Genomic DNA, 12,024 nt, shown 5'->3' with positions numbered 1-12,024 from the left:
GGGGCTCAGGCTATAAACGCACAGCTGCTTCAAAGCACATCCTTGGCCACCGATTCCCTTGCAACCAAACGGGAGCCGAGTTCTCAAACAGTTTTAAGCATCTAGGTTGAAGATGCATTGCAGAGAGTCTGTTCTTTACCATGTTGTCAGGTGGTAAAGGCAAATAGGATCGGGGGAGGGGAAAAAAAAAAAAGGCAAGTAATCTTTAAAATAGAAGTCCTCTGAAATTGCTCTTGGCTAACGAGCCTCTCCCCGCAGCGGCAGAGCGTCATCTGCTAGGCGGCAAATAATCTCGGGGAGAACGAGGGCAGCCTAGATTTCAAGAATAGCTTGAGTGCACGTAAAAGCAAGGAGCAGGGTTATCGCACCGCCCTGCCGCGGTGCTGGGGGCACGGGGAGAGCAGCGCGGCGCTGCAGGTAGAGCGGCATGGGCGGCGTGGGAAACGCTCGGGCCATGCTGGCTGGGGCCGCGTTCACAGGGCTGTGCTAGAGCAGCTGACACCGAGCAGGTTTTTTTTTTTTGTTTGTTTGTTGTTTTTTGTTTTCCAGCTCCTTCAGCCTTCACCTAACTGCTCTCAGTAATTAATGACCCCCCYCAACCTGCCTGAGCGTGGCCAGTGCCACTTGCTGAGCCGCCGGTGCTGGAGGCGAGACACGCTCTCAAGGGCTCCAGCAGGTTTTGCTGTATCATTCATCATTTGCAGGGGGAATGGAGGAAACTGCTCGCTCAGTGCCATATTGCAGCTAGCAAGCTGCAGCCCACAGCTTCACCTTCAGAGGAAAAAAGGGGGAAAAAAAAAAAAGAAAAAAAAAAAAGAAAAAACACAGCAGCTCTTCTTTGTCACCCACAAGAGTGTAGTCTGTCCTCTTCCATCACGCTTTGTGTCTTTTATTTATAGATTTTTATTTTATTTTATTTTACAGAGCCAGCAGAAACTCTCCGCTCCTCTGTACGCGCCGGCTGCTCCCACGTGCCGCCCCGGCTCGCTTCGCCCGAAGCCGCCCCGGGGGGGAGGCACCAGCCCCGCTGAGACTCCCCGTATGGCAGAAAAATTGTGGCAGCAAGTAATACACCTGATTTTAGACTTTTCTTTTTTTTTTCATTTAGCAAAGTTACGAATTTCCCCGTGAAGTTAAAGAAAAGGCCCGAGCGCCCTCCCGCTCCGGCCAGGCGCCCGTGGCCCTGCACCCCGCGCGGGCAGAGAGGTAAACCAGCAGGGCCAGATGGCTACGGAGCCGGATTTTACAGGCTTGTAGCTCCAGCCCTCCAGCTCAGTGGGTTTGTCAGAAATGTTTAATCATGGCCTGAATAGAGGCTAACCGGGGAGGGGAAAAAAATTCTTTCCTCGTGCATTGAAGCATATAGGACTTCTGGAGGCCATATGCAAAAAGAAGAAAAGGGTTTGAAACCTGAAATTCCCACTGACTTGGTAGTCTCCCGACACTATCGTTCCTCTAAAAYGTGACGCAAGATCCTTGCGTCGTGTGGGCGAAGGGCACGGTGGAGGGGAGCATCACCTGGGACGCAGCCTCATCTCACCAACGCGTCTGGTCTGCTCCCAGGGGATATGCTGAGGCCGGTTCAAACACCAGCCATCTGCAGAGGGCACCCAGATGGCCTCTCCGGTGGCAAACGCTGGTGTGTGGAGACCCTGCACCACCACCGCGCCGGCTCCTCGGGGAGCCGCGCTGGTACCCGTGATTGCACGGGGGAAACCGCCCAGACAGCAGTAATTAAATTACTCTTCTCTCCGTGCGTGCGTGCAGGGGAAAAGGCATTGCAGTCGTCCCTGATGGCTCTGCACCTTGGAGAACGGTCAGACGTGCCCTGCACGCGCCGCTCACGCAGGCTTTTTGGAGAGGCGATACRCAGTTAAGCGGAGCAGCGCTGGGGATTAGTTTTTGCCATTTGCTCTCGCTACGCCAGCAGTTGGGTCTCAGCCGCACGAGGTGCTCAGATCCCACAGAAAATGCTCATCGTGCTTTTAATCGGTGACAATGAGTTAAATTGTACATATTAAAAGCCAATTATATAATAATCTGCAGTTAGGGTCATACTYGCCATTGGAAGCAATACCCCTCCCCTACTTACCAGGCCTGTTTTGGAAAACATCTAAAGATCAGTGATCTTTGCAAGAAAAAGACTGTTATTTATAAATTACAGGTTGAAGTGTAACCAGAGTCATGCTACGGATTTCAGCTGAGCTACGCTGAACAGCACTTGGTGAAGATTTGGCTTTTTCAGCACTGCAAAATCCACCGGGGTCACATCAGCCCGCAGCGGCCGGGAGGTGTGCTGTGTGCAGCGGGCCAACTTTGCAACTAAGGAACGCTCCTTAAAAACAAAAACATACACGAGACTCTTCCCTTTGGATGAATATTTCCATTTATTCCAACTGGAAAAAACATTTTTTTTTTTAAATATACTTAAGTGTTTTTTTTTTATTTTCTCTTTAAAGGAATAATAATTATCACATTGTCCTTTACAAACAACAAAAAAATTCCTAGCAATAGTTTGTGGTATGGAGACATCCATCGTCAAGGTCTCCTGCATCTGCTGCTTCGAGTAGGCAACGCTTTGTTCCCACGCTCCCGGCCAGGGCGCCGAGGCCAGCGCCAGCCCCGCGGTGGGCCGCATCCAGCCCCTCCGCCGCGGGGCCGGGGCTGGCGGCCCGGCTCACCCCAAGATGCCCCTAAAGCTTTTGGGCAGCATCGCGGGGCAAAGCAGATTTTTCCGTAACCCCCGCCCGGGGCGCCCAGCCGCATCTTTAGGTGCCAAGAGCCTCTTTGCCAAAGCTCCCGCTCCGCTGACGGCAACGGGAGCTTTGCCTCCGAGGGGAGACGGGCGCGGGGACGCTCCGCCGCGAGAAGCCGCGCCGGTTTGCCGCGCCGCCGCCGCCGGCCCTCCGGGCGACGCGCCTCCGCGCCAGGACCTCAACGGTTTGAAAGCACACAGAGAAAAACTCACATCCACCATAGYACAATACAGCTGAGCCCTATTTATATAACACTCGACCGTGCCGACGCTGCCGGTTGGTTCATGCCAGCTCCAGGATCGAGGCCTGATCCCGCCCCGGGAACGAGCCCCCGGCGCCACGCGGCCTCGCCGGGGCAGGAGCAGACCCGCGGGGAGCAGCTCGCAGTCGAACGCGTTAGGTAGTAGGCAATATTGAAACTTCCACTTGGTAATGAACAGCAGTTAACATAACCCAGGAAACTAGAGCACCATAAGACAAGTCTATATTCAAAACAACGTCATGCTGACATCGCACAATTGCACCATTACACTTTTATTTACTCCAAATAATAGTTCAACGTTTAGTAACTTCAGCATTCTCTACAGAGATGTAAAATTCCTTCTCCAACTTTGGTCATTTACAACTTTGCAGACATTTGGTAGTTCTGGTCTTTTCTGTTTAACAAAAAAAGTCACTTTTGCAACTGTCAGGATTCCTGTATTTGACTGATAGAGTGTACCTGAAAATCACAGGTGTGAGCAGACTTCAAAATGCCACCGAGGGCTCTTCAAGATTTAATGAATCAGAAAATGTTCTCTTCATTTACCAGGAAACGAAAAACTTAAAAAAACAGGGAGTTAAAAAAACTCAAACAAATAACAACTCAAAAATTCACTGATATACTTAAGAAATCTGATGATGAAATGAAAAGGGGATTCCAAAGTACCATTGGTTTAGCTCTGGCTGAAAACAGTTATGAATGTGCATGCATTTCCCAGTGACTCCTAAGATATAGAAATTCCTCTGATATTACAAAATACAAAAATATTTTCTCCAAACTCTCATTTACATTGCATTTACAACAATCATGGAAATAACTTAGGCTCCCACACTGTCTGAGAGACAAATTACTTACCAAAACGGGTCATGAAAAACAAAAGCGTGGTGGAAAGCAAAAGCTACTAGCAAACTGATGGCTGTAGTAAACCGTGGTAACTAAAACGTATGGACCAACACAACTTTAAAGGGTGGCAGTATTTGGGAGAAAGAGGAAAAACTACTAGGTAAATATTACAGGCTAAAGTGAACTTTTTTTTTTCCCCCTCAAAGTAAGATGTGCAAAATATATTCACCGTGCCCACGATTATGACTATTTATAGAAGCCAGTCTACAACCTTCTTACAAATCCCTAATCTTCAGGTCTTTTTGTTACAACAAAAGCGCTTACATGATCTAAAACAGTGCAAGTTTGTGAGTTAATTTACATTCTCTGAAGGTGCCTGGCAAGGATGCCATTAGGATATGATACAGTTTTTGCTCTTTTGCCTTTTCCGGCTGTGTAACTGTCCTCTGCCGCCCAAGGTGGAAGACTTGGGCATGCTGTAGGAGCCGTACTTGTGCAGGAGCTCGTCGCTGGTCACGTACCGGAGCCGGGCGGGCTGCGGAATCGGCTCCCCGAGGAAATAGCCTTCGTTGTCGGACTCGGAGGAGGAGGAGCAGGTCGAACACCAGTCGTACTCGGCGAAGTAGGGCCCCCACCGCTCGCCCAGGTGGTTCTGCAGGGCGAGATCCGACACCGTCCGCGGACACTGGCCGTAGACGTCCCTGCGAGGACCGCGCTCCCTGGCCTCTCTGCAGCTCCTCTGGTGCACGAACTGGTCGTAGTCTTCCCTGGCTCGCAGGGACGGCCGCTCCTTCAGCCGGCAGCACTGCTCGCTGGCGAGGTGCAGGGCGTTATCCGAACGGGAGCGGCGGGAGCGCCGAGGCCTGTGCGGGCGGTAATGCCGGTCGTCGTCCCGCAGGGTAGTTCGTCGGCGCGTGCGTTCGCTCATGGGGGCGTGCCTGGCGCCGTCCTGCGCGGCCAGTTTGCCGCCGGGCACCCCGCTGCCGTAGTCGAAGCTCTGGTGCATCCGCCCGTGCGACGGCCGCTCTCGGTACCCGATGGGGCTGGCCAGGTTGTGCAGGTTCGGCTCCATGTCCTGGTACTGCTGCACGGACAAGAGGCTACGGACGGACTCGGCGCTACGAAACTGCATGGAGGAATTCAGAGTCCCCATGTTGCTCATCTTCTCCGAGACGTTCATGCCGGAGTCTTTGCTCAGGTCCGGCATCGAGAATCTGGAGAGATGCTCCTGGCGCTTGGCTCCGCCGTCCGCAGAGAGGCCTTTGCAGGGAAGGGGGAAAGGAGGAAAGAAAAGAGAGTTAAGGAGGAGTTTTCCATCAGCAGAGCTGCAGCAAGAAGAGCTGTTCCTGGTCTGAGACTGTGGACTTCAGTTCTAAAAAAAAAAAAAACCAAACCCTTGGTCTTTCAGACGCCCTCCTAAAGGGCTGCTCAAGAGGCTGATTTCTTTCTTTCTTTTTATTTATTTTTTTAAGAAAGCAGACAGTTCCCCCTTTGGGGAAATCTCACTCATTTAAAGTGTTTTGAGTTGGACTCCAAGGAACGTTAGGTCCTTTTCATGACTTCCTTCTCCATACGCCTGCGCTGTCTGCGACTTGACGGGAATAACAAGCGATACCCAGCGACAAAYTCATGCGTCGGAGGTAACCTGAGGTCTCCAGCACGCTGAAGTAACTAGGGTGCCGTGATCCGGCACTCACACCTTGCACAAGGACGTTGCACACGTTCTGAAGGAGTTAACAAAAACCAAAGCCAAAAACAGGACCACCAACTAATTCAGGCTCGTCCCCACGCTGCACAGCCGCAGGCCCCAAGGCGACGCGCGCGACGGGCCCACGTGGACGCGGCCCTAGGCTCGGCCAGGGGCAGGCAGGCGTGCACGGACGCGGGCTGGCCCCCCACCGCCGCGCGGCTCCTCCCGGCGAGGGGGAGGCGTCTGTCCCCAGGCACCGCACGTCACACGGGAAACTACGCGAGGCCGGAGACCACCCACTGCAGGCAGAAACGGAGCTCGAGGGTCAGGCTGCGAGCGGCTCGCTGCAGATATCCAGGGAGCCGGACGTGGAGAGGGGCCAGGAGAGCGAGCTCCAGCTTTCCACGCGGCCCCGGTGAACTTCCCYGCCTGGGAAAGCGGCCCGCCGGGTCTCCCCCGCGCGCTCGGCGAGCCCTGAGCTCCTTCCTACGAGGTGCTTTTCATCAGCCTCCAGCCTGGAAAGTCTTCAAGCAGACAGCGGGGAAGCGAGGAGTCAGCTCAGCACCCTCCCACGAGCGAGACGCTCAGCAGAGCCCACCTCTCCCCAGGCCCCGGCCTGCTTTCTGGGTGTTTTCTGGCTATTTTCTGACTATCTCCCCGTTGGCTTGACAACTGGCAGCACTAAGCGCTTGCGTTACAAGCTCAGGACAGCACATTTCGCAAGCTCTTTCGGAGGAAATACAGTTCAGCCCAAACGAAACGCAGAGTGTTTGCTTTGGCACTTCCCTCCTCGTCGTTCTTCGCCGATCGCCCTGCGCAGACCCGATCCTGAGCCCGGTGCACCATCAGCACGATTTTCAACATGACGCACACCCCTTATGCAATCACCGAGAATTTAAGACTTTGTAARTTAATTAAAAAAAAMCCCAACAACCCAGCCCAAAATTCAAGAATAAACTGCTTTTTCCCTTAATAAAARCTGCTTACATTTCATCAAGAGCTCAGCTCCTTTGGCATTAGCTGTTGCCTGCAAACATTAACGAGAACAAGCTCTGCCGTTAGCAAGGTCCTGCTTACAGTCGAGTTCAGCGTTTCTTTGGACTTGGCCTTAAAGTGATCAACTGACACTGCAAAAATGGGCAAAGTCTTTCAGAAGTGCCCATCCCGGCCTAAACCTATGCTCCAGGGCACCAGCAAGGGCTCCAGCACTTCAGTGTCACCTGTCATTGATATTCGATCCCAGCTCCTGCACTATTTGGCTTTATTCCCCAAGTCCCAGCTGCTGGAGCCACGTTATAAAGCGAGAGTCTCTTGCTTGTTTGCTTTTCTGCTTTAATCAAGATGTTTCTCGACTTTATGACTGCAGAGAAAAGTGAAGCGAAGGCAGCCCCCGGGTGCCCTAGGCAAAGCGAGAGGCCGGGCTAGGAAAACAAAAGCCACGTTTCGGTTCGGAAAGGACACGCTTTCCAAGCCCGCTGCAGGACTTCTCGAAGCCACCGCGATCCCTTGGGTGGGAAGCGAGTCGAACCGGCCCCGCCGCCGTCCGAGCCTCCCGCCCGCCCCGTCYGCTTGGCGACGGTCCCGACTGGGGACGGGGCAGGCAAAGCGCCTGGCCAAGCCGCGGGGAAGCGCTGCCAGGCCGGCGAGCGTCCCGAGGTACAGCGGAGCGCAGAGGACCACCCTGCCTTGGACCACAGCTGCTCTTGGGGACCTGCWGGGCAGAGCAGCCTTGCGCGCTGGGAGCCTCGGGGACACGGGTGGCCAAGTGTAAGTCTGCTCTCTGCTACCCTCTAACACAGCTTTTACGCTTTGGYGGAGAAATGTTTACATCATACGAGTGCTGATCTCCGTTTCCTGGCCTTTACTGCAATTCTGGTGTGGCAACTCCATAGATTCACTTCCAGTTGCAGAGAGGGAAGCTAGACTCAGCGGGTCTCACGGGGTGTTTTTGGAAGAGCCCTGGGTCTCCAGTCCCCCGGCAAGCACCCCCCAGCACGCAGAGCGGGCATTTCTGCTCTTCCTCCTCAAAGTGCTGGCCAGCACGCGGGGAAACCGGCTCAAAGGACGGGGCTCGTGATACACGCACAGGTCACACCGCAAGGTTTAATCAGCGATTATTAGGTCCAGGGGACATTTTTGCTGTTCATCCAGATGGCCTGATTATAATTAAGCACACACATTTTTAAGATCTGGAATTGCTGGGAAAACATTGATTGTAGCCCGAATTCAGCGCTGAGCACGTATACCGGGATCGCCAGCAAGCAGACCTAAGGGCGCGACAGCGCGTGCACTCAGGAGAGCGCGACGAAGCACGCCCGAGGTCAGCCAAAACAGCTTAATTTCTGCATGTAACAGAGCGCAAAACTTTTTCCTTGCAGAGGGCCAAAGGAACGTGTCTTTCGACACGCTTGGCGGGCTCCACGCACGCGCTCGTAGCGCTCCGGCAGCAGCTCACCCGGAACGTCACGAGGCCGGGGGCCGCCGAGGGCCCGGCTGCCGCGGCTCCGGCCCCGCCGCCTCCCCCGGGCCCCCTCGGGAGAAAGCGTAGCCCCTCCACCGCCCACGCGGAGGCCAGGAGGAAGAGGAGAAGGCCTCGGAGAAGTTTTGGTGCCGAGATCAGCTTCGCCAAGTCCAAACTAAACCCATTTAGAAAGCATCCCGCGTTTCACGCCGCTTGCCCAGGTTAAATTTTCCCACTTGGTTTGAAGCAAAGCAGACRGAGCGCTTGCACCGTAGGAGGGAACGAAGTGAACCTCAGCGGAAAGAAAAAGCTCCCTTTGCTTCACTCTTACAAAATTGAGTTAGTCTGGAGATCCCCAAATTTGTTTTTATCTGCAGTAGGGATGCTTTTCCCTCATTCGCAAGCCAAGCTTTCTTTGCACAGCAATAACCATTCGCCTAAAAAATGTGATCTAGAAAGCATGACCTAGGAGGAAAGTTTGAAAGAACAGGGGTTGTTTAGTCTAGCRAAGCGAAGGCTGAAGGGGATATAATAACAGCTTTCAAATACAGAAAAATGCTTGCAAAGAGGAGCCCTGCCTCAGCCCTGCGCCTGTCTTACAGCACGTCCCCAGGGAAAACAGCCAACCCCTTGCAGCCCCCGTGCAATCCCCCCTTCCCYTCTGCGTCGGGGCAGCCTCCGTTCGCCGCAATACGGGCGCGCGCTCAGGCCAAGCTTCTCCACCGGCACGGGGGTCTGGAGCCTGTCTGCAGACCCAAGCGAGATTTTTAGGAGCTGCCCCCAAGCTTCCAATGCAGGGAGAGGCTGAGCCATTGAACGCTTTTGGAAAACATGCCCAGATCCTTCAGCTTTACTACAAAAACAAAGAGAAACAGGGTGAGTTTTTTTTTTTTTGGGGGGGGGTTGTTTTACAGCTTTCAACCTCTTCTCACACTGAGGAAGAAAAGGGGAATGGAGACAAACTAAGCAGCTGGGTCCCTTTTTGCAAATCAGTCTTGCAAGGATCAGAGATGATACACTTGCCTTCATACATTTTATCTRTCTCTTTTCTGGATACATCACAGTTGTTTTGTCCTTGAAAAACAAGCTAGATGGGGCCTTTGGGCACCTTACAATACAGATGACAAGAAAACCCGGTGCCATACACRCGAAATTGCATTTTGCACCGTGACTGCCCCAGCTTAACAGCTCTTTCTCCTGGATTTATACCTACAGTAGATGAGACGGGGACATGAAGCTYTGCTGTTATCCTCGACCAAGTGCGGTTTCTCAAGGAAGACGTAAGTCTTTTCTCCTTTTGCATATGCCAGTGTCACCATTCGACGCGACCCTACCTCCAAAACACTCTTGCTCTCTGCAAGCAGCACTCAAACAGACTGTTACAGGAGAATAAAATTTAGCCTGCAGGTACTTTCTTAAGTGGGCTATTAGAGCAGCTGGCGTTTTGTGGAAATGGCTGCTTGGAATCAGCAGAGATCAGCTTTTGATTTCTGATTCGGCTGCTAGGCACATACCACGCTTGCAAACCCGCTTCAGAGGACGATGCAAGCACCCTGCAGACTAGCACCGCTCTGGGAATACTGCAAACCTTGGGGTCAGCCTGTTCCGGATCGAGTATCCTCTGGGAAATGATTAACCTCTGGTAAGATCACACTCCTCCCTGTGAGAGAAAGGCCCTGGACAGACTCATCCTGGTTGCTTAATGAAGGGAGCTGGGGTGCAAACACTGCGCAGTACCCGCTGCTTTGTGTTGTTGCTAATGCCATTAAAAAAGAAGAAAAAGCAAAAGCAGCCAAAGGAAATCAACTATAAAAGATAAAATACAGTGAGAATCAGCTCCTTTGGAAGAAGAGCCGGGAAATGTTCTCAGATCTCAGCTGAGCATCCCCAAGCAGCCCCGAGCGCCAGGCTTCCCGGGGACGCTCCCGCCGCCGCCAGCGAGTCCTCGTGCGCCAAGGGCTCCTCGTCCGAGCGGCGCAGAAGCGTTTGCCAGATAAAAGCCGCGAGAGGAAAAGGCGAGCTGGGATCCTCGAGCAGGAGCCTCTCCCCCTTTGCCACGGCGGCTGTTCGAATCCCACCGGCGCTCGCGGGGATCACACAAGCACGACCAGAGCGGGACGGAGACGCTGCCCTCTAGTTTAAATGCGGAAACAAAGCAAAAGGAGGGATACGGCTTAAATTCCGGTGTGCAGCCGGCGTCCCTGCTAACACACGAATGCAGGCGGTGCGACAGCAGGGCCCAGCGGAGCACGTCAGGGGTGAGCGCCCACGAACACAGGCTTAGCGCGGTGTCACACGTCTCACCTCGCTCACGAGGAACTCGCTTTAAACCGATTAAGTCGGGCCCGGTGAGTAAATGCTCCCTAGGACATCATTTAATTCCTGCGGGAGAGCAGCACTCCTAACTGCCACCGCTTGCACGCGTCTGTCTGTCCAGCCCTGTGGGCATTTGCACCAAGGACATGGTCCGTGGACACCAGGGAGGACAAGCCACCCGGCCGGCGAAGCCCAGCACAGGGACACAGGAGACTTGGGATCACTTGGGTCCAGCAACGTACTTAAGCATGGACGTAAGGTAAGCTTGAGAAAGGACGCCTGGTTCAAACATCATTACTAAAATGTATTAAAAATATTACAGGGACAACATCTGGTCGCAGCAGGCAGCCTTCTGTCCAGAGGACACACTCAGTTTGTTATCTGCTTTTACTGACATCTCCAGCTAATTATTGGTTAAGTCGTAATAGAAACATCACAGCAAAAACTCCGCTGCCAGGAAGGAATCAGTCAGCTTTTAACATGTGCTCTGCAGGTCGGGGACTGTTTGCCCTTCAGCTCCCTATAAAAACAGAACRCTTTCAGTGATGCCATAAAAACATTAGATGGATTCGGCATTAATTATTTCGTTTTAGAAGGTGGAGCAACCGCGCAGAGCTAGTAACTCAAAGGGACTTGTTTTTTGGCACAACGGGAAGCCTGGAGCTTCTTGCAAAGTACGCACCTGGGCTTGCTGCGTGGAAGTCACCAAATGAATTTACTGGAGGACCCTGCATGTTTCCCGAGCATTATTTATGGGAGCTTAGCATGTGGAAAAGGGCGTTCTGGAGCAAGCGGCGCCGCAGCCTGGTTCTCATTTGCAAAGTATTTAGCACGGAGCTTCCTTGCAGGGGGCCCCGGCTGAGTGCCTCCGGCGGCCAGGCTCGGCCGTCGCCGGAGCAGGGAAACGCCGCAAAGCGAAGCGGCCGGGCGCTGCRCCCCGCGTCCCTGCCACCCCGCCGCCAAATTCACACGGTCGCTAAAGCTGCGCTTTAAAACGGCTTTGCAGCTGGTTTCAGGAAAAAAAAAAGGAAAATACTCGCGGGCAGGTCACCAAATCCCCGTGTCCTCAAATACTGCCTATTAAATGGGATAATAATTCTCCCTCTTTGTCCGCGATGCTCTCCGCTGGAGGAGCTGCCTGTTACGAGCACAGTGCCTAGCCCTGGAGCTGCAGCAGAGCTGGTTTCCAAAGCAAGAAAAATTATTAGATCTCAGGCATTAATAAAAATGTTATCACCGCACTCTTCAGAGGTACTGCTTAAACTCATTACAAGCCTCATCATGCTGAGCAACTTCTCCATAAAGCAGGAAAGAACAGAGTCATTAACGCTGACATCGTCTGCAGGGATATTTGCATTTTAACTGTGTATGGAAGTCGGGTGCCTTTGACAGATCTCCTGCCCAGCGCTTTAGGAAGGGGCTTCTAAAACGGAAGACAGAATGAGTTTTCACCCTAATACGAGCTGCTAAGCTTCTTGTCTCTTGACCTGTGTCCTTGATGCCTTGTTGCACTTAATCTCCAAAGCATGAAACGACCACCTCCGTAGCCATGTACTGCTCACACGAGCTCGGCGTCGCTCAGGGCTGTTTGTACTGACGGGGTTTGCACAACGTGGGTTTTAACAACGCGAGCTGCTTTTGAAACTCGAGGCTTTGCTTCCAAGAACCTTGTTTCTGAGAACGGTTCCCAACTCCC

General features: G+C 53.0%; 1 protein-coding gene across 3 annotated transcripts in view; it reads right to left on the bottom strand.

Annotated features, from left to right (window-relative positions):
• Window positions 1-3,274: 3,274 nt before the first annotated feature.
• The window catches only part of PRICKLE2 (prickle planar cell polarity protein 2), a 39,925-nt gene continuing 31,175 nt past the window's right edge, over window positions 3,275-12,024 (bottom strand). For all 3 annotated transcript variants that reach the window (XM_085300108.1, XM_085300110.1, XM_085300109.1), the window contains one exon: window positions 3,275-5,121. In XM_085300108.1, coding sequence (XP_085156234.1) covers window positions 4,253-5,121 — 869 coding nt within the window. In that variant the 3' untranslated portion in view covers window positions 3,275-4,252. The remainder of the gene's footprint in view (window positions 5,122-12,024) is intronic.

Source organism: Rhea americana, unplaced genomic scaffold, assembly GCF_003343005.1.
Source record: "Rhea americana isolate MKP2758 unplaced genomic scaffold, rheAme1 scaffold_16, whole genome shotgun sequence".
In the NCBI taxonomy this organism is placed as follows: Eukaryota; Metazoa; Chordata; class Aves; order Rheiformes; family Rheidae; genus Rhea; species Rhea americana.
Note: the sequence above shows the minus strand (reverse complement) of the source record. Positions and strands in the feature narration are given on the sequence as shown.